The following is a 22,654-nucleotide window of genomic DNA, read 5'->3' as shown; positions in this document are numbered from 1 at the left end:
GAATCATATAGAATATGTTCTCTGATCACAGTGGAATGAAATTAGAAATCAATAACAAAGAGATAACAGGAAAATCTCTAAACACTTAGAAACTAAACAACATACTTTTAAATAATACATGGGTCAATGAGGAAGTCTCAAGGGAAGATTAAAAATACATTAAACTATATGAAGATATCTGTGGGACACAGCTAAAGGAGTGCTAAGTGGAAAACTAATGGCACTAAGATGCTTACAGTAGAAAAAAGCAAAAATCTCAAATCAATTATCTCCCACTTCAAGAAACCAGAAAAAACTCATACTTTAAGAAACTACAGAAAGAAGAGGGAGAAAAAAAAAAAAAAAGTAGAAGAAAGGAAATAATGAGAAAAAAACTGGAATTTTAAACAGAAAAACAATAGAGAAAATCAATGAGACAAAAAAACTGGTTCTTTGAAAAGATCAATAAAATTCACAAACCTCTAGCAAGATCGACAGGAAAAGCACTGATGGAAGAAATCAAAGGTAATGTAAATAAACGGGACAATATTTTGTGCTCATGGATTGGAAGACTCAACATGGTAAAGATGGCAGTTCTCTTTAAATTGATATACAGGTTTAATGCAATCGTATAAAGACCCCAGCAAGAGTTCCTATGGATATAGACAAGATTATTTTAAAATTTATGGAAAGGCAAGGGAATTAGAATAAAGCAAAACCAAGCCTGTTGCCATTGAGCCGAATCTAACTCATAGCAACCCTATAGGACAGAGTAGAACTGCCCCATAGGGTTTCCAAGGAGCACCTGGTGGATTCGAGTTGCTGACCTTTATGTTAGCAGCACAACTCTTAACCACTGTGCCACAGTGCTCCTTTTGTCTATAAAAAAAAAAAAAAAAAGATCATTTTTTTCTTAAGTTTTTTTTTTTGTCCATAGGGATTCCTTATATATTTTAGATATTAATCCTTTGTCAGTTATGTGTATTACAAATATCTTCTCTGACCCTGTGGCTTGTCTTTTCACTTTTTTATAATGTGTTGATGAACATAAGCTCTTCATGTAAAGTGTCTATAAATCTCTTCCTTTATGGTTAATGCATGTTGTGTGTCGTTTAGGAAATCCTTCAGTCATAAGGATAATTATCCTATAGATTTGCCTTTCAGATTAAGGTTTTTAAGTGACCTGTAATTGATTTATTTGCATATAGATCAATTTATTTTTTTCACATGGATACCAAGTTGTTCCAGTTCCATTTATTGGAAAGTCTGTCCTTTTCCTACTGATCTGATATACCCAGTCTGTATTATCGTCTGTTTATGCATGGATCTGTTTTCTGTACTGTAGTTTCGTCCATTAATCATTTTGTCTAACTCTGTCCTACTAGTAGCTTCAGAAGCCCACTAACTTCAAGGGGAGAGATGAGAATCAAGATCAGCCTAAAGCTGATTCCTATGAGGTGGAATTCAGGCATGCCTCCACTCTCCAACCTTTTTACCAATTCTGATACCAGCTGTCTTCCCCACAGCACTCTCTACTTTTATGCTGGGCTCGTTAATTTGTTGCAATGGCCACACAAAATTCACAGACCATACTCACAGTTGTGTGGTTTATTAGGGAAGTAACAGACTACATTTCAGGATCAGGATCAAAATGGAAGTAACAGATATAGGATACAGTTCATCAGTCAGGATAGATTCCAGCCAGGACAGCTGTCACCCATACCTGCAGGCAGGCTACTCTTCTCAGCCGGGCTAACCTCCTCTTGGCCTGTGCCCTGCCTGGGCAAGTGTTACAGCTCTTTAGTTCCACCAGCAGGTGCCCAGAGGTACCCCACTCTGCCAGCAGGCCTCCTGCCCAAAGGCGCACAACTCTCTCTTGCTCTGTGGGCCAAAAAGCCCACCACAGCTGACTAGCACTAGCCTCTTGATTCCTGCTGTCTCGTGCCACAGCCACTCGTGCAGCTGCCGCACTGCCATCTCTCCCCATTACAGTGTTACATCACTCACTCTTCTAGGCCTAGTAGGTTCTCAGGGCAAGGGCCCTAAGTCCAAAGGATGCGCTTCACTCTAGAATCTTCTTCTTGATGGTAGTGAGGTCCCACTCCACCCTCTGTGGGATTAGCCCTTATAAGCCTAGCAGAATGGCAAAAATGACCAAACCCCTTGGTAGGTGTCTTAGTATTAGGGCTGCTATAACGGAAATGCCAAAAGTGGATGACTTTAACAGACAGAAGTTTATTCTCTCACAGTTTAGGATGCTTGAAGTCCAAATTCAGGGCACCAGCTCCAAGGGAAGGCTTTCTCTCTCTGTCAGCTCTGGGGCAAGGTCCTTGTCATCAATCTTCCCCTGGCCTAGGAGCTTCTTAGCACAGGGACCCACAGGTCCAAAGGACATGCTCTGCTCCTGGCTCTCCTTGCTTGGTGGTAATGAGGTCCATCTCCCCTCTGCTCACGTCTCTCTTTTATATCTCAATAGAGATTGACCCAAGATGCAACCTAATCCTGTAGATTGTGTTCTGTCTCATTAACATAACTGCCTCTAATCCTGCCTCATTAACATCATAGAGGTTAGGATTTACAACACATAGGTAATTACATCAGATTACAAAATGGAGGACAACCACACAAAACTGAAAATCATGGCCTAGCCAATTTGACACAGATTTTTGGGAGGACACAATTAATCCATAACAGTAGGCCACAGTCATTTAATTTGCATAGTAGTTGGCCCATCCGCACAAGAGTTTTACGTACATTATTTGCATAGCAAACTGTCCAATCCCTGCAAGGGTTTTACACACCTTATTTGCATAGTAAACTGTCTAGTCCCTGCAAGGTACATAAAATAGACCAATCACAGGGCACGCTGTGGCCTAACCAATTATTTTTGGCAATACTACAAACCCAGGCCCAAAAAGAAACTCATTGCACTGCACCATGCTGTAGTGTATGTATATTATAAATTCAAATATGTTACATGTTTATATTTCTTATCTTTTGCTGCTTCTCCAAGAATTTCCTAGCTTTTCTTGGCCCTTTGTATTTCTATGTAGATTTTAGAATCAGCTTGTCAACTTATGAAACCTGTTGGAATATTGAGCCCATCAATTCTAACTCAATCTAGGAAGAATTCACGTCTTAACATCACTGAGTCGTCTAGTCTTTGAATCTGTAAATCTACAGTCCCCACTTATTTAGCATTCTTAATGTCTGTCAGTAAAGTCACATAGTTTCTCCATAGAGGTCTTGTACAACTTTTATTAAATTTATTCCTAGATACTTCATATTTTTATACCGTTTTTTTAATTTCACTTTTTGTTAGCCAACAATTTATCTTTGATTCTTTTCGGTTTTTTATATTGGCAGTCATCATCTTTAAATAATGAGATTATTTCTTCCTTTTTAATCCTTAAGACTTTCAATTCTTTTTCTTGCCTTACTACACTAAGACCTCCAGACAATGTTAAATGGAAGTGATTATAATGGACATCCTTTTATTCCTAATCTCAAAGGGATAATTTTCAACATTTTACCATTAAATATGGTTTTGACCTTCAGCTTTTGATACCCTTTGCTAAATTAAGGATATTTCCTTCTATTCCTTATTTGCTAAGAGTATTTATGATTATTGGGTATTGAATTCAAATACTTTTTTGTATCTGTTGAAATGATCATATACCTTTTCTCCTTTAATCTATAATTGTGATGAAGCATGTTAATTGGTTTCTCTTTTTACCAATCTTGCATTCCAAAAATAAAACCAACTTGGGCGTAATCTATTATCTTTTTTATACATTGCTTAATTCCTTTTGCCATTATTTTGTTTAGGAATTTTGTGGTTGTGTTTATGAGTGAAAGTAACCTATGATTTTTTTTTTCTATAACTGTTCTTTCACATTTTGATATTAGGGTTATGCTTGCATCATAAAAATGAGTTGAGAAGTACTTTGCTTTTCTATTCCGTGGAAGAATTTTTGTTTGAATGTTTGGAATAAATGACTGGTAAAATTTTTTTTTTCTTTTTAAAGCCATTGGGTCTGCTGAGAAATTTTTGATCTCTGATTTTCTTTATTTCATGGTTATAGGACTCAGGTGTCTCTTATTGAATCAGTATTGGTAAGTTATGTTTTTCTAGGAATTTATTTCATGTAAATTTTCAAACATATTTTGTAGAAAATTATTCATAATATCCTTTTTTTAATGCTTGCAGTATCTTTATTTAGGTTCTTTTTTGTTGTTCCTGAGATTGGTTGTTTATGCCTAACTTCTTTTTTTTTTTGAATATCTATCAGTTTCACCAGAGATTTGTTGAATTTACTACTCTTAAAAAAAGAAAGAAGAACAGGCTTTGTTTAATCCATTCTGTTATAAATTTTATTAATTTCTCCTCTTAACCGTATTTCCTTTTTCAAACTTCTTTGGATTTATTTTACTGTCCTTATTCTAAATTCTTGAAATGGGTGTTTAAATCATTAGTTTTCAGTCTTTTTGTTTTCTCATATATGCGTTTGGGGCATAAATTTGTTGTAGATGCATTCCATTAGTTTTGCTGTGAAGCATTTTTATTATCATTCTGTCTAATACATTTTCTGATTTTCGTTATGCTTTCGTATCATGGGTTATTTAGAAGTGCTTAATTCCCAAATATATGGACTGTATTAGTTTTCTGTTGTTGCTGTAACAAATTACCACAAACTTAGTGGCTTAAAACAACACAAATTTATTATCTTATAGTTTTGGAGGTCAGAAGCCCTAAGATCAAGGTGTTGGTAAGGCTGTGTTCCTTCTGGAAGCTGTAGAGGAGAATCTGTTTGCTTATCTTTTCCAGTTGCTAGAGGCTCTCTGCATTTCTTCCTCTATGTTCAAATTAATCTCTCTTTCTCTCTTACACACACACATACACCTCTGTTTCTATCATCTCATTTCTTCTCTGACTCTAACCTTCCTACCCCTCCCTCTTATAAAGATCCTTGTAATTACTTTGGGCCCACCTGAATAATCCAAGACAGTCTTCACAGCTCAAAATCCTTCACTTAATCCCATCTACAAAATACCTTTTGCCATAGGAGGTAACATGTTCACAGGTTCTGGGGATCATGTGAACATCTTTGAAGGATCATTATTCTGTCTACCACATGGAGTTTTCAAGGTTTTTTTGTTTCCCTTTTTTTTTTTTTTTTGGTTATTGTTAATTTCTAGCTAATTGCATTGTGATCAATGCTTTTGATATTTCAATTTTTGGAAATTTGTAGAGTTTTGCTTTATGGCTCAGAATATTGTCAAATATTTTGAACGTTCTATGTGTTCTTGAAAAACAAGTGTTCTTCAGTTGCATGAAGTGTTCTATGAATCTCCATTAGTTCCCATTTGCTGATTGTATTGTTGAAATTTTCTATATCCTTTTTGTTTGCTTGTTTTATCAGTTACTTAGGAAGGTGGTTAAAATGTCACACTTTGTGGATTTGGCATTGTAGTTCTGTTTTTGCTTTAATATGTTTTTTCTTTTTGTTTTTTTTACTTTGACATAATTTCAGACTTATGGAAAAGTTGCTAAAATAGTACAAAAAAAATTCCTATATAGGCTTTACCCTCATACCCCAAATGTTAACATTTGCCTTATCCTTTGCTTTCTCTCTCTTTTCCTGTTTGTGTATGTATGTACATATACGTGTGTGTATGTGTGTTGTCATTTTTTCCTGAGGGAAAGTTGCAGATATGATGCCCCTTTATCCTAAATACTTCAGTGTCCATTTTCTTATAACAAGTCCATCACCACAGTACAATGACCAAAATCAGGAAAATAATACGAATGCAATACTGTTATCTAATTTAAAGACCAGACCCCTGCTGCCACAGTGGTTAAGAACTCACCTGCTAACCAAAAGGTCAGCAGTTCAAATCCACCAGCTGCTGCTCCTTGGAAACCCTATGGGGCAGTTCTACTCTGTCCTGTAAGGTCGCTATGAGTCTGAACCAACTCAAAGGCACCTAACAACAGCAACAATTTAAAGACCTTATTCAGATTTTGCTAAGTGTTGCAATAATGTCCTTTATTTAAAAAAAAAAAAAAATTCTGGATCATGCGTTGGATTCAGTTGTCACATATCTTTAGTTCTTTAATCTGGAGCAGTTCCTCAGTCTTTCTTTGGCTTTCATGACCATGACATTTTTTAAGAATATAGACCAGCTGTTTTATAGGCTGTCCCTCAGTTTGGATTTGTCTAATGTGTTTTCATGATTAGATTCAAGGTAAACATTTTTGGAGCTTTATATATCTTAAGATAATGTTATTAATAAAAAAAAAATTAATTACATAAAAATACAAAATTATTGTATTTTTCTGGGTGAAACCTTTTGTTATTGTAGAGTAACCCTCTTTGTCTCATGTAATGCTGTTTGTTGCCTTAAAGAATGTTTTGTCTCATATTAATATAACTTCAGCAGCTTTCTTTTAGTTAGAATTTGCCCAGCATACCTTTATACTTTTTCATCCTTTTGACTTCAGCCTTTCTATATCCTTGTTTTAGATGTTCGTCTTGTAAACAGCATATACTTGGATGTTTTTTTTTAATTCACTTGAAAATATTGGTCTTAGCAGAACATTTAGTCCATTTACATCCAGTATAATTACTGAACTATTTGGGTTTGGAAACACTGGTGGCACAGCTATTAAGAACTACCACTGCTAACCAAAAGGCCGGCAGTTTGAATCCATGAGGCGCTCCTTGGAAACCCTATGGGGCAGTTCTACTATGTCCTATAGGGTCACTATGAGTCGAAATCAACTGAATGGCAATGGTTTTTTTTGAGGGGGGGATGGGGGTTGAAATCTACCACCTTAAAAAAAAAATTATTTAGTACTTTTTACATGTTCCCTCTGTCCTATATCATATGTTGATTTCATTCCATTAAAATATTTTATGATTTCTTTTGTGATAGCTTATCTGACTCTTATTTGTCCAATATACAAATAGTTGAGGATTTTCTAGTATCTTTTTACTGATTTCAGCTTAACACTACCATGATCGGAGAATATACTTTGAGTGATTTCCGTGCTTTTACCCAGCATATGGTAAATTTTAGTAAATGTGCTATGTACATATGAAAAAGGGACGTAATTTGTCATTGTTGGTTGCATTGTGCTAATATCTAAGTCAGTCAAATTTGTTAAATGTGTTCAGATTTATCCTTTTAAGTTTTTGTAGGCATGTTTCATTAGTTTTCATACAGGGTGTGTTAATTCCTCCACTATGGTTGTGAATTCCTCCTTTTCTTCTTTTAGTTCAGTCACTTTATATTTTGAAACTAAATTACTGAGTATACTTAGATTTAGAATTGCTACATCTTCATATGGGTTGACTCTACATCATTATGAAATGTCTCTATTCAAGGCAATAAGCATTAAACCAAACCTGTTGCCATGGAGTTGGCACTGACTCAAAACAACCCAGTAGGCCAGAGTAGAATTACCCCATAGAGTTTCCAAGGCTCTAAAATATTTACTGAAGCAGATTGCCACATCTTTCTCCCATAGAATGACTGATGGATTTGAACTGCTGACCTTTTCAGTCAACAGATAAGCACTTAACCATTGCACCACTATGGCTCCTGCAATAAGAATTGCTAAACATAAAATCTCTATCACAAGTATATCTACACTGTATGTTAGTATAGCTACACCAGCTTTTTTTTTGGGGGGGAGGGCATGGGAGGATAATACCTTCTTCCACTATTTCACTCTCAACATTCCTATTTTCATGTAAGGTGTGTTGTTTATAAGCAGCATATAGTTAGTGGATGGGTTTCCCAAATGTCCCTTACACAGGGATAAATTACCCAGTAAGCAAGGTAAGCACATGTTTAGGGCATCAACAAAACAGGGGTACCAGTCGTCCAAAGCAAAGACCTATAGATGCCAAGCAGACAGGACACAAGGAAAAGTAAGTGCCTCAGTGGAAGGGAACTGGCAGGGCACTAAATGAAATTGATACCAGCTCCAGTGCATGAGAATGTGCCAGCTGGGAATAAAGTTCATGCAGGGTCATGAGGGTGCCCATGCTCAAGGTTGTTTAAGCTATGAGGCCCCTACTACTTCAACATCACTTCAACGCTTTTGCATTCAATTGCTATTATAGTTGCATTTAAAAATAAGCTACATAATGGGTAGGTAAGACACACATGCGTACATGTATATATATAGCTCACATATCATGTTTGAATATGTGAGTAAGCAGAGGAGGGGACACCACAGGCTATCAGTGTTTAGGACTCTCACATGCTTTAATCCGGCCCTGCCCTTACACTCTTTTTTGTTGCTTTCCATTTTTTATCTCTGCTTTAGTTTGGATCTTTTCCATTGAGTTTGTCTTCCAATTTACTAACTTTTCCTACTGTGTTTCATCTCCTGTTAAGTCCATCTACTGAGTTCTTCATTTCATTTGCAGTGTTTTGTTTGTTTTTTTTTTTAATTTTAGAATGCCCATTCTTTTTTTTTTTTTTTTTTTATAATTTTCAGTTCTCTGGTGAACTTCAACATCTTCATCTATTTTTTTCCCTGCATTCTTGAACATGTTAATCATAGTTAAAGTCCTTATTGGCTAACTCCGATATTTGGATTACTTGAGAATCTGTTCCTATTTGTTTTTTTTCCCCTAAACTTTGAGCATGTGATCCTGGCTTTTGGCATGCTTGGTAATTTTGATTGAATGTTGAATGTTACTTATGAAAAATTGTGGAGGCTCCAGATAACGTTATCGTTCTCTAGAGAAGAGAGGTCACTCTTTTTTCTCTAGACAGGTAAGAGTGGGGACTGATCACCTTAATCCAGTGAGGGACTGAACTGTGCCAAGGCTTGGTTGTGGTTTTGAAAGGGCTTGATCTACTTCTGGCTCACCTTACTACTGGAGTATAGGCTTTCTAGGTCTTCCAGTACAAGTCTGTTATGTTCACCGTCACCCTACAGATATAGCCTTTTGGGTTCCCAGCATAATGAGGAGAGAATCTCATATGAGACTTCCCACTTTGGGCAGGACCTGGATTTTGACTCCTGTCCACTCTCACCCCATCAGTCCATTAAACTGGTATCAGAACAGCGTTCCAGTGTTTTGCTTACCTCTCTGGAGCAGTTCACCACTATTGTGTCAGCTCTTCCATGCTTTCAAGGTGATTTTTTAAACATTTTACCAGCATTTTTAGATGTTTTCCAATTTATTCAAAATTGTATTGTATTTCTATTTCTTACATTTAGATGTTTAATGTACCTGGAATTTATTTTTGTGAATAGCATAAAGTTAGGATCTATTTTCCTTTGGAGAACTACTTGTTGCAACACGATTGATTCAATCATGAGTCATGAAAACTGTGATGAGCCTGTTTTTGTTAATAAAATTTTACTGGAACACAGCCATGCTCCTTCGATTACAAGTTGTCTATGGCTGCTTTCATGCTATACTGGCAGAGTTGAGTGGTTGTGACAGAAACTATATGGCCTGCAAGGCCTACAATATTTACGATCTGGCCATTTAAGAAAAAGTTTACCACCAGCTTAGACAATTCATTTTTCATTGATCTGAGTTGCCACTTTAGCATACTAAATGTTTCATATTTATTTCTGGAATGTATTCTATTTCTTATTCACTTAATGTGTTCTTTCAGTATCACTCTAATTATTGTAACTTTATATTATTCTGTTTTAATGACCTTTATGATACAATTTTAGTCGGGTTTGTTGTTGTTAGGTGCTGTTGAGTAAGTTCCAACTCATAATGACCCTATGTACAACAGAACCAAACACGCCCAATCCTGTGTCATCCTCAGAATCGTTGCTGTTTTTGAGCCCGTTGTTGCAGCCACTGTGTCAATCCATCTCATTGGAGGTGTTCCTCTTTTTCGCTCACCCTCTAATTTCCAACCATGATGTCCTTCTCCAGGGACAGTTCCTGCTGATAACATGTCCAAAGTATGTGAGACGGTGTCTCGCCATCCTTGCTTCTGAGGAGCGCTCTGGCGTACATCCTCCAAGATAGATTTGTTCATTCTTTTGGCAGTCCATGGTGTATTCAGTATTCTTCGGCAACACCATAATTTGAATATCAATTCTTCTTCGGTCTTTCTTATTCATTGCCCAGCTTTCACAGGTATATGAAATGATCCAAAAATACCATGGTTTGGGTCAGGCACACCTTAGTCCTCAAAGTGACATCTTTGCTTTTTAACACTTTAAAGGGATCTTTTGCAGCAGATATGTCCAATACAATATGTTGTTTGATTTCTTGACTGCTTCTTCCATGAACATTGATTGTGGATCCAAGTAAAATGAAATCCTTGAGAACTTCAACATTTTCTCCATTTATCGTGATGTTGCTTATTGGTCCAGTTGTGAGGATTTTTGTTTTCTTTATGTTGAGGTGTAGTCTGTACTGGAGGCTCTTTAAACCATGCAATATTCCCTTGTTCTTTTTACTGAGGTATAATTTACATATAGTGAAATTCACCCATTATGTGTATACCTGTCCCCAGCCAGTCGATTCTGACTCAAGGTAACCTTATAGGACAGAGTAGAACTGCCCCATAGGGTTTCCTAGGCTGTAATCTTTACGGAAGCAGAACACCTGATGTGGAGCAACTGATGAGTTTGTCCTGCTGACCTTTTGGTTAGCAGCCAAGCACTTTAACCACTGTACTACCAGGCCCCCACTTCTTTATGTGTATACTTCTGTGAATTTTGACAAATGCATACAGCATGTAACCAGCAATCAAGATACAGAACATTTTCATCACTTCCAAGAAGTTCCTTCATACCTATTGGTCAATCTCCTAAGCTGCCCAGGCCCTGGCAACCACTCGTCTGTTTTTCTGTTTGTATAGTTTTGATTTTTCCAGAATGCCATACAAGACTCTTAAAGTAAGTAGCCTTTTGAGTATAGATTCTTTCACTTGGCATAATGTATTTAAGATTTACCCTTGTTGCAAGCATCAGTAATTCATTATTGCTAAGTAGTATTCCATTATATGGATATATTACACATTGTTTATGTATTCATTGTTTGATAGGCATATGGGTTGTTCCAATTTTTGGCAATTATGAATAGAGCTGATATAAACATTCATATACAGGATTTTGTCCAGACATGTGTTTTTATTTTTCCTTGGTAAATACCTAGGGTCACATGGTATGGTAAGTGTATGTTTAGCTGTGTAAGAAACTGCTAAACTGCTTTCCAAAGTGGCTGTACCATGTTGCATTCCTACCAGTAATACTTGAGAGCTCCAGGTGCTCTGCATCCTCACCAGCACTTAATGTTGTTAGTTTTGTTTTGTGTTTTAATTTTAGTGGTTCTAATGGGTAACTGGAAACCCTGGTGGTGTAGTGGTTAAGAGCTATGGCTGCTAACCAAAAGAATGGCAGTTCAAATCCACCAGTATCTCCTTGGAAACTCTATGGGGCAGTTCTACTCTGTCCTGTAGGGTCGCTACGAGCCAGAATTGACTTGACCACAGTGGGTTTAGTTTGGTTTTGTTTTAATGGGTAATTCTTTAAAGTTTTAATTTACATTTTCTCAATGGCTTAATGATGTTGAACAACTTTTCTTGTGTTTATTTGCGATTTGTGTATCTTCTTTGGTAAAGTGTCTGTTCAAATCTTTTACCCATTTTAAAAAATTGAAATTTTAATTTTCTTATCATTGAGTTGCAAGAATTTTTTATATGTTCTGGATATTGGTGCTTTATCAGATATGTGTTTTGCAAGTGTTTTTTCCCAGTTTGTGGCTTATCTCGGTTGATTGTCTTTGTCCTTGAAAGATGCCATTTTTCCATTGGTGTTTGGCTAGAGTATGGCAGGTATTGCCAAAAAGGTTTTCTGTTGTTAGGCCACCCTTTCTCAGTCCTTGTCTAGGGTGACTAGGCTTTTTGTGTGACTTTTTTCTCTTTTGTCTGTACCTCTTGGCAGTTCCAGTTTGGAGGCTTCTGCAACACCCATCTGGGATATATAGGAGGCAGTAATAAAGTCTTTTTTTTTTTTTATGCTTGTTGTTATGTCCATGGTTTTTAGTTATTTAAGAGCTAGGACCTGAGAGGAACGGGGCGGCGCTATCTTGATGGAACTGGAAGTCCATATGCTTGTCTTTCATTTATCAATCTTACTGAATTATTAGTTCTAGTAGTTCTTCATTGGTTGTCTTGAATTGTTACATATAGTCAAGTCTGTCACAAAAATGACATTTTCATCTTTCTTATATCTGTACCTTTTATTTATTTTTATCTTATTGCAAGCAAAAATAAATTGGATCGGTTTTCTCTATTTCTGAACTTTAGTGATGAATGTATCTCTTTTTACTTTGCCTATATAAAATGCGAGATTTTTTTACTTTTCTCCTTCCCAGCATCTATGTTTTTGTGATACAATCTGAAGGTTTTAAGTCTCCATTTTTATCTTACTACCCATAATTTTCATTTCTATACCTCCTTACCTCTCTGCCTTCATCTCCTGCTCTCCTTCTTGCTCCATCTGCTCTAGTTACAGTGGCATCTTTGCTTTTCCTTCAGCACACAGGCCTACTCTTGTCTTGGGCCTTTGCATTTGTTATTCCCTGTGCTTGAACTGGTTTCCCCCAGATATGCATGTGGCTCGCTTCCTTCCTCACCATCTGAAAGGTCTTTACTCAAATATCACCTTCTCAGTAAGACCTTCCCTGACCAATCCCCTAAAGTTGTAATCCATTTCCCTCTAGGCCCCCCTATTCTCTTCCTTACTTTATTTTGTCTTCATAACACCTGTGGGCCATCTAACATACTATTTTATCTATTAACTGGCTTATCGTCTATTTCTCTTTATTATAATTGCAGATACCATGAAGGCAGGAATCTTTCTCTGTTTTGTTCACTGTTTTATTTCCAGTACCCAGAACAGAGCCTGGTGCATGTAATATTTAATACGTATTTATTTAAATAATGAACCTTTGTGTATTCAATATTTCCCTTCCACAACTTGGGGCTGTTAGGCCAAAGGGATGATTTTTTTTTTTAATTCTTTCTTTTGCCTTAAAACTTCTTTTTTTGCTTGCTTGTTTGCTTTAGCTTATATTTTATTTATTTGTACCAGGTAACACTTTTCATATGGTTTAAAATTGAAAAGATACAAAAGTGTTTGCATTGGAACATATCTGTCCTAATGCCAGACTCAACCACTGAATTCCTCTGCTCAGAAGCAACTAGCTTTGTCAGTTTTTTTACTTTTTTTAGAGATATTCTCATACGGCTTTCTAAAAAGTTGATACCAAGTTATACTGTAGGACAAAATATTTTACAATTGTGTCTACCCAGAACAGTTCCTGTTCCCCTTTCTGTGTACTGTTCAACCCTCCTCACTAGTCAGCGTCAACCATTTTAAGTGACTATTACTATCATACTCCTGCTGAGGCAGTGATGTAGTGAAATGTTACTTGGCCAGTCCCCTTGAAGTTCAAAATCTAGGTGGGTTGGAAAAGTATCCACACATAAAATAACAAAGTATTTAAAAAGAAGGTCAAGATGATGCATATAAAATGTCATATTGTTTTGGGGTGCCCTCGAGTCAATTTCAACCCCATGTGACAGAGTAAAACAGCCTGTCTTAGTCATCTAGTGCTGTTATGGCACAAATATCACAGGTGGATGGCTTTAACAAAGAGAAGTTTATTCTGTCACAGTCTAGTAGACTAGAAGTCCAAATTCAGGGCACCAGCTCCAGGCGAAGGCTTTCTATCAGTGTCGGCTCTTGGGGAAGGTCCTTGTCATCAATCATCCCCTGGTCGAGGAGCTTCTCAGTGCAGGGATCCCAGGTCCAAAGCACACTATGCTCCTGGTGCTTCTTTCTTAGTGGTAATAAGGTCCCCAAGTCTCTCTGCTCACTTCTGTCTTTTATATCTCAAAAGAAATTGCCTTAAGACACAATCCAATCTTGTTAGATTGAATCCTGCCTCATTAACATAACTGCCACTAATTCCATCTCATCAGCATCATAAAGATAGGATTTATTACAACACATAGGAAAATCACATCAGATGACAAAATGGTGGACAGTCACACAATACTGGGAATCATGGCCTAGCCAAATTGATACACATATTTTTGGGGGATACAATTCAATCCATGACACTGCCCCAAGGGTTTTTTTTTTTTTTTTTTAATTATACTCACTCTCTCTTTTGATTAATTAATTTCCACAGTGTTTGTTATCTATACCTCATTTAACTATTAATTATTCAATGTTTTATGACATTTTATAGTATTGTGGAAGTTAGTTAATCAAAGGAGAGAGTGAATAATTTTATCAGGGAAAATTTCATGGAAAGGGAAGAATACATTGACTTTGGATAGTCTGGGAGGGAGTATAGGAGGAGAAGACTTTATTAGACTCTTTGTGTACACCAAGCTTATGTTTCATCAGTAAGATCCTACTAGGAACATATTTTTATGCCATGAGATTTACAGAGATGTATAAAAAAGCCCTTGTAGAGGAGAGAATATATATATTTATAACAAAGTAAGAGGAAATGCTATTAAAAAAAAAAAAAACACTGCCATCAAGTCAATTCTGACTCATAGTAACCCTGTAGGACAGAGGAGAACTGCCCCATAGGGTTCCCAAGCCTGTAAATCTTTATGGGAACAGACTGCCACATCTTTCTCCCAAGGAGCTGCTGGTGGGTTTGAACCACTGACCTTTTGGTTAGCAGCTGAGTGCTTAACCACTCTGCCACCAGGGTGCTATAAAGAAGTATCAGATTTTATAGTGATCCAGAGAGAGATCATAGGCAGTCAGGAAAATCAAGAGCATTTCTATAGGGAAAGTAGTGTTTAAGATGGAGCGTGAAAAATAAATAGGATTTTTAATAGGCACAGAAGGATAACACAGTGGGAGACTCCAGTACAAGCAAACTACAGCCCGCAGACCGACTGCCTGCTTTGTAAATAAAGCTTTATTAGCACACAGCCATGCCTATTCGTTTATGTGCTGTTTATCTGTAGCTGCATTTGTGCTATATTGGCAGAGTTTACAAGTTGTCACAGACTATATGGCCTGCAAATCCTAAAATATTTACTAATTAGCCTTTTACAGAAAGTTTGCTGATCTCTGCAAGTAGATAGGATATAGGTGGGAAAGCATTATTGGTAACTATGGAAGAAAAGAAAATAAGTTATTTTTTGTAGCTGGTGGGATCAGAAGTAGAAGGGGTGGGTGGTTAAAGAGGAGATTAACCTTGAAGGAACAGGGTAGGGAGGACATTATCATTAGAGAGGAGAAAGAGGGGCCATTCCAGGCTGGGACAATAACTCAATAAGGCATAGAAGTGGCTTGTCCTTGACCATATTTTTCTAATCTATCTTTTGCTAGCCAAGAAGGATCAGGAAGGTGGAGAAGAAAAGAAATCTGTGCAGAAGAAAAAAATAAAAGAGTTGAAGGTGTTGGATTCAAAGACGGCCCAGAATCTCTGTGAGTAACTATGATCCCAACTGTTTGAAATGTGAAGAAGTCTTCTAAGAATTTAATTCTGGCAGAATAATTATAGCATTTGAATGATAGTTGAAACCATGGGTTTGCCTTGAAGGACTCTAACATTTAAGGGGCAAGTAGACAAGGGGGAGACCTCAAAGGAGGTCCCAGCCTGAGAAAATAGCATCACATGGTCCTAAGAAGAGGGAGTACTCAACAGTGTCAAATGAAGACAAAGGTCAGGTAAAATCAGGGCAGGACAAGTATATTTCGGATCTGGCATTAGGAGAGTCAAGAGCCTAAGCAAGAATAATTTCAGTATATATAATGGTTAAAAACAAAGGCTCTGGAAGATTAGACTTAAGAAAATGATGGAGAAAACATTAACAAAGGTGATTAAACATAAAGGAGTGTTATGTCTGTAGTTGTAACTTTATGGGTAACACAAAACTGAGGATATATTTTTTCAGTATTAACTGTCATCTGATTCAGTAAAGAAGTTGCTCATGTCATTGACGAAGAAGTGAAGTTCTGGCATATGTTTTTGTTCTTTCCCTTTGTTTTACTCATTAATGTTAAGGAAAATACCAACTAACATTGATGCCAGAACTACATTCATTTGTCAGTTGCAAACATAGTTGACTGTGGATGTAAGAGTTCAGCAAAAATCAATGAAAGCATTCTCTAAGACTCAATCGCCTATGTGAACTTTACAATAAAGAGTACTGTATATTTTATTATTTGTAAATTGCTACCCATCCTTTATATCATTAAAATTTCTAATAAACTTGTGTACATTTTTTTAATGCTATGAATCAATTCCATATTTAAATTCTGCCTCTGACACTTACTAGCAGTGGGACCTTAGACTGGTAGCTTACTTCTTTAAGTATTGGCTTCCTTTTCTGTAAAATAGGGCTAACAGTATCAACTTATAGGGGCAGTATGAATAAGGTTAAGTGAGATTATATATGTAGATTGCTTATTACGTTTAAGGCACGTCTTATATAAGGTATACACTCAATAAATGGTTGCTGTTTATTCATCGAAGACTCTAGGTGGTGCAAACAGCATGCTTACTGCTAATCGAAAGGTTGTAGGTTCAAGTCCACCCAAAGGCATCTCGGAAGAAAGGCCTGGTGATCTACTTCTGAAAAATCAGCCATTGAAAACCCTATGGTTCTGACACATGGGGTTGCCCTGAGTTGGAGTCGACTTAATGGCAATTGGTTTGATTTGGGTTTTTTGTTTATTTGTTTGTTCGTTGTGGGGAAAGAAGCCACATTAGTTTGGGTTAAAGAATAAATGAGAGCTGTGGAAGTAAGAGAGAAGAGACTGTTGTATTTTTTAAATGCTGCAAAGTAAAGGAGAGAATATAGTAATTAGAGAGGGACATTGGGTCAGGAGGGGATTTTTTTTGTAAGATAGGAGAAATCTGATTATGCATAAATGCTGAAAGACAAGGTTTAATAATAGGGTCACCTCTTCTGTTGAAGGAAACCCTGGTGGTGTAGTGGTTAAGAGCTACAGCTGCTAACCAAAAGGTCAGCAGTTCGAATCTACCAGACGCTCCTTGGAAACTCTATGGGGCAGTTCTACTCTGTCCTATAGGGTTGCTATGAGTTGGAATCTACTTGACAGCAGTGGGTTTTTTTGTTTGTTTTTATTCTGTTGAAACAAGAGGAAAGGCTGAGTATGTGGATATAGTTTCTGATAAACTTATAGAAGTCTTGGCACAGTTGTCTTCTAGATGATTCCAAAATAGTCCTTACCCAAGTCTTTTCTAGCCTGGCTCCTATTGAGGCTCCCCAATGCTGATAAGTTGCAGATGGAGTAAGAGAAAGCTGAACAAGTAGCTTGACCGGTGGCTTCAGTTTTTCTCAGGGGAGAAGAATGAGGCCTCAGAACAAATGGGGAAGTGGTGGAACAGCTAGGAGAATGGAGATATTTTGGAGGAGCTGCTGAGAGGGGATGGAGAGAGTGGACTGGGAACACACAGATGGATTGCTAGGCAGTGCTGAGGTCCCCGGTCTCATTGGTACCACTACCAATTCATAGACTCTGATCTGCAGAGTTTTCACTGGCAGTGCTCAGTAGCCCAGGTATAAGAGTAGAGAAATGAGTTGACTGGATTAACCGGAGGCTGGAAGAAGGAAACAAGAGAATTGGGAATAACAGTAGAGAATGAGTGAAATGACAGACGGTGGAGTCTGTGTTAAATAAAGAAGGCAGGATGGAACTGATACATTCAGAGAAAATAGAATAATCAGGAGATTGAGAGACTCCTGATAAGGCTGAAGAGTCAATTTAGAGATCAGAAAGTGAGAGAGCTTTCAAGTGGCATAACGTAGTTTATAAAGAAAATGTTCTACATTCTACTTCGGTGAGTAGCATCTGGGGTCTTAAAAGCCTGTGAGTGGCCATCTAAGATGCTCCACTGGTCTCACCCCTTCGGGAGCAAGGCAGAACGAAGAGAACTAAAGATACAAGGGGAAGATTAGTCCAAAGGACTAATGGACCACATCTACCATGGCTACCACCACTGACTGCTCTGACAGGAATCACAACAGAGGGTTCTAGACAGAGCTGGAGAAAAATGTACAAAAAAATTCTAACTCACAAAAAAAGACCAGACTTACTGGCCTGACAGAGACTGAGAAACCCTGAGAGTATGGCACCCGGACACCCTTTTAGCTCAATAATGAAGTCACTCCCAAGGTTCACCCTTCAGCCAAAGATTAAACAGGCCTATAAAACAAAACGAGACCAAAGGGACACACCAGCCCAGGGGCAAGGACTAGAAAGTAAGAGGGGACAGGAAAGCTGGTAATAGGGAAACCTAGGTCAAGAAGGGAGAGTGTTGACATGTTGTGGGGTTGTTAACCAATGTCATAAAGCAGTATGTGTATACTGTTTAGTGAGAAGCTAGTTTGCTCTGTAAACCTTCATCTAAAGTACAATTAAAAAAAAAAAGTGAGAGAGCTGAAAGTGTCTGTTAGGTTAGGAAATGGGATATGTCGTTTTAAGAATCCCAGCAGTTCAAGGCCAATGGCAGCTTTGAGGATGGAGTCATGAAAGTGGGAAACTAAAACAGAGTGGGGGGAAGTCCTTGATGTATATAGACAGAGAGGATCAAAGACTTCCTTTATGCGCAAAAGCACGGAATTATGGTGTTTTTAGAGTGTAGTGCATGGAGCGGTGTTGCTGATGTGTGACATAAATGTAGGGATTAATGAGTGAAAAAGTTGAGAGGTGGGACCCTGAAATACAGGACTCGGGAACTTGAGTTTTAATTACGTAGGCAGTAAGGAGCTATCTGAGGTTTCTGAGACTGACATTAAGAGAGCCCTCTTAGGAAGATTATCCAGCACAGGTTTATAGAATCAGTCGAGAGGGGAAGAGTCTAAGAAGAACCTGTCTTCATGTCTCATTTCCCGGCAGCAATCTTTTTGGGTTCCTTCCGAATGCCCTATCAAGAGATTAAGACGGTCATCCTGGAGGTGAATGAGGCTGTTCTGACTGAGTCTATGATCCAGGTAAGGAGCAAGGTCCTCTGCTGGAACTGGCTCTTCCGCGTGGCTGTACACTAGCCTCGTGTCCTCTCTGCCTAGCACTGTCGGCTTAGGGAATACTAGCTTTGGAGAAGCTTCCACCTCTCCTGATGGTTGGTTATTTCTGGTATATTTTGAAAAGTCCTGCCATCTCACTAATGTCTCTAATCCTCACCCCTCCAACACATGTTTCCTTCTTAACGGTCCTTGGGCAGAGTATGGGACTGACAGAAGAGCAAAGAGTCAAGTTAAGGCTCAAGTTTTCAGCTCATCCCCCTCAAACTGAGAACAGTCCCTCCTGTCTTTCAGAACCTCATTAAGCAGATGCCAGAGCCAGAGCAGTTAAAAATGCTTTCTGAACTGAAGGATGAATATGATGATCTGGCTGAGTCAGAGCAGTTTGGCGTGGTGGTGAGTGAGGCCTGTGGCCATAGGCTCTTCTCTGTCCCCACCCCCTGGACAGCAGCCTGGACACTTGCTATTTGCCTCTTGTCTAATTTGAACCTACCTTTTTCTTTCCTCCCTACTCTGGAACTCTGATCCTCCAAAGGAAGCTGAAACCTGTATATTTTTCTTATTTTTCTCTTTCTTGGCTGTAATGGAACTGGTTTTTCCTACCAGATGGGCACTGTGCCCCGGCTGCGGCCTCGACTGAATGCCATCCTCTTCAAGCTACAATTCAGTGAGCAAGTAGAAAATATCAAGCCAGAGATAGTTTCTGTGACTGCTGCATGTGAGGAGTTACGAAAAAGCGAGAGCTTCTCTAGCCTCCTGGAGATTACCTTGCTTGTTGGAAACTATATGAATGCTGGCTCTAGGAATGCCGGCGCCTTTGGCTTCAATATCAGCTTCCTCTGTAAGGTGAGCCAGGGGGCTAGAGCAGGACAGCAGAGTGGAAAACTGCTGTTGGCCTAAGGTGATCTTGGCATGTCAGGACTAACAATTTTTTCCCTGACCCTAAGCTTCGAGACACCAAGTCCACAGATCAGAAGATGACGTTGTTGCACTTCTTGGCTGAATTGTGTGAGAATGACTATCCTGATGTCCTCAAGTTTCCAGATGAACTTGCCCACGTGGAGAAGGCCAGCCGAGGTAGGGCAGGTTGGGGTGAAGCTAGAAGATGGTTCCAGGCTCCTAAAGTCTCTTCATGAGAAGGGAGATAAGACACAATCAGGTTTTAGATCATTTTTAGTTCAGACTATTTTAAGTGGGAATGGGAGAGGGTTTAGGCATGGTGTCTGAGCTACAAAGAAGTATAAGGCAGAAGAGCAGTCTCTACGTGTAGAAATAGGAAACACTGATATCTCCAATACCAAAAACCAGGTGGAAGAAAGGCAGGTGTTTTTAGTCTAGGTCAACACTCATTGTTTTTCTTATTCAGAAAAATAGATTGGCCCAACAAAAATCACACTTACTATCCTGGAACTAAGGCCAAAAAAAAAAGGAAAAAGGCTCTGCCCTGCCTTTATATTTCTGTATATATCTCCTTCTTCCCAAACCCTGTTCTCTAAAATAAATGAGACCAAGATCACAGGGGACTTCATATTCTTATTAGAGTCAATGAAGCCTCTCTTCTGTTCTTAGTACTGTATACCTTGTAGAGACTGGAGGGTCAACCATCAAGTAATTTATAGTTTCACTGGAAAGATGAAAACTTAGATATGTGAATGGCTAGAGGAGAGCGCATAAGAGAGCTAAATCAAGTACCAGAATGTGTGTGCAGACCCAGCTGTGACCTGAAGGGTGGAAGCTAAGGGGTATTGAGGCTGGGATTAGTAAACTCTTGCCGTCTGCTTTTGTGTTTTCTTTAGTTTCTGCTGAGAACTTACAAAAGAACCTAGATCAAATGAGGAAACAAATTTCCGATGTGGAACGTGATGTTCAGAATTTCCCAGCTGCCACAGATGAGAAGGACAAGTTTGTTGAAAAAATGACTATATCCTTTCTTAAAATGAGGGAACTGCACCCTAGAGGGAAAAGAAAACTTCTTCCCATGGTGGTGGGGGCGGGGGTAGGGGGAGAGGTGGTGAGCAGGGTAGACCTAATGCTATATAATTTTTCCCTCTTAAGAGTTTTTTTTCTTCTTCATTAAACACATAGTTCTTGAAACCATTCTCATTGTTGGAGCGTGGAAAGCAAACCATGCAGATAAAATACGGCTCCCTTGGTCCCCCTACCCTGTGCCATGTCTCCACTGCACACATACATGTACTCCCCTCGCTTCCCCTTCCCAAAGACTTCTTTCTGATTCGCACTTCATGAATTTATTTGTAACAAAAATTAGGTTGTATTGCTTTTGTCACATATTGTTAGCCATCTCTCAATAGCAGTATATGCAGAACAGCCTCTTTATTAATTACCACCTCCTATTTCATAAGTGTGTCATAGTTGGTGGGTTACCATTTGTCTGTTTTGGATCTTTAGATTTCTCCTGTGCTTTGCTGTTTTGTTTTTTGTTGTTGTTGTTATATATTATAAGCAGTGCTGTGCTGTGTTGAACATCCCTGTGCATGCCAGCATGGATCTGAGGATTTCTCTGGTCTCGGTCCTTGACTCCTTTGCTGCACAGCTTTGTGAAGGATGCACAGGAGCAGTATGAGAAGCTGCGGATGATGCATTCAAACATGGAGACCCTCTATAAGGAGCTGGGCGAGTACTTCCTCTTTGACCCCAAGAAAGTGTCTGTGGAAGAATTCTTCATGGACCTGCACAACTTTAGGAATATGTTCTTGGTGAGCAAGGCTACCTGGTGATGAAATCCTTTGGGGACATTTCTCACTCTCCACTGGGCTCATGTTGGCGAGTGTGGGCATGTGTGAGTGTGAATATTCTATGTGTTCATTTTTCCGTCCACAGCAAGCAGTCAAGGAGAACCAGAAGCGGCGGGAGACAGAGGAAAAGATGCGGCGAGCAAAACTAGCCAAGGAGAAGGCAGAGAAGGAGCGGCTGGAGAAGCAGCAGAAGAGAGAGCAACTCATAGACATGAATGCAGGTAGGAAGTGAAGAAGGGCAGATGGTTGAGTGAGGCAGGAACATTTGGAGGGCTTCTCTGTCTAGAACTTAGAGACCAGGGAGAATAGCTCATGTCTGAGCTCAACTCCTGGCAAATAATTTTTGGCAGCCTTCTACTTCTAATATCCTGATGCTGGACTTTAACCCCAAATCACTTACATGCATACTCTTAATTTTCCATGCCAAAATCTTTTTTTCTCTCATTCACTGGTTTTTGTATTATGTCTCATCTCCCCAGTGAGTTTAGTATTGCTGTAACACATACTCTTTACTTCTTGCCTGTCCAAAGGTTCGTTCCTATGGCCTAGTCTCATACTCTCTGCTAAATCTTCTGTTCTTTTCCCCAAAATGTTTTCCTGGTCCTTCTCTCATCTTTTAATGGTGAATTGCCCTCCCTTTCTGCTTACTTCATTAAGTACTGTGTCTCCAGGACCTTAGCAGAATTGTACATACATATCAGATTGTAAATAGATTGAACTTCTGGAGGGGAGGGGACTGGAGCTGGCCACCGTCTTCTTTGTCCAGCAGAGTCTTTATTTCACTACCAGAAACATGTCTTTGTTGAAACATATGGTCTTAATTACTGGCCCTCTGTTTCCTGTCTCTGCTTCTTTCCTGCTGCTGATTCCCTGCCCCC

At 38.6% G+C, this 22,654-nt stretch overlaps 1 protein-coding gene across 1 annotated transcript in view; it reads left to right on the top strand.

Annotated features, from left to right (window-relative positions):
• The window catches only part of DIAPH1 (diaphanous related formin 1), a 111,144-nt gene that overhangs the window by 77,834 nt on the left and 10,656 nt on the right, over positions 1 to 22,654 (top strand). Inside the window, exons 18-25 of the mRNA XM_064277435.1 lie at positions 15,356 to 15,454; positions 18,896 to 18,990; positions 19,315 to 19,416; positions 19,627 to 19,866; positions 19,968 to 20,097; positions 20,817 to 20,941; positions 21,573 to 21,737; positions 21,862 to 21,997. Coding sequence (XP_064133505.1) covers positions 15,356 to 15,454; positions 18,896 to 18,990; positions 19,315 to 19,416; positions 19,627 to 19,866; positions 19,968 to 20,097; positions 20,817 to 20,941; positions 21,573 to 21,737; positions 21,862 to 21,997 — 1,092 coding nt within the window. The remainder of the gene's footprint in view (positions 1 to 15,355; positions 15,455 to 18,895; positions 18,991 to 19,314; positions 19,417 to 19,626; positions 19,867 to 19,967; positions 20,098 to 20,816; positions 20,942 to 21,572; positions 21,738 to 21,861; positions 21,998 to 22,654) is intronic.

This window comes from Loxodonta africana, chromosome 2 (genome assembly GCF_030014295.1).
Source record: "Loxodonta africana isolate mLoxAfr1 chromosome 2, mLoxAfr1.hap2, whole genome shotgun sequence".
NCBI lineage: Eukaryota > Metazoa > Chordata > Mammalia > Proboscidea > Elephantidae > Loxodonta > Loxodonta africana.
This window is presented reverse-complemented; position numbering and strand designations above follow the sequence as displayed.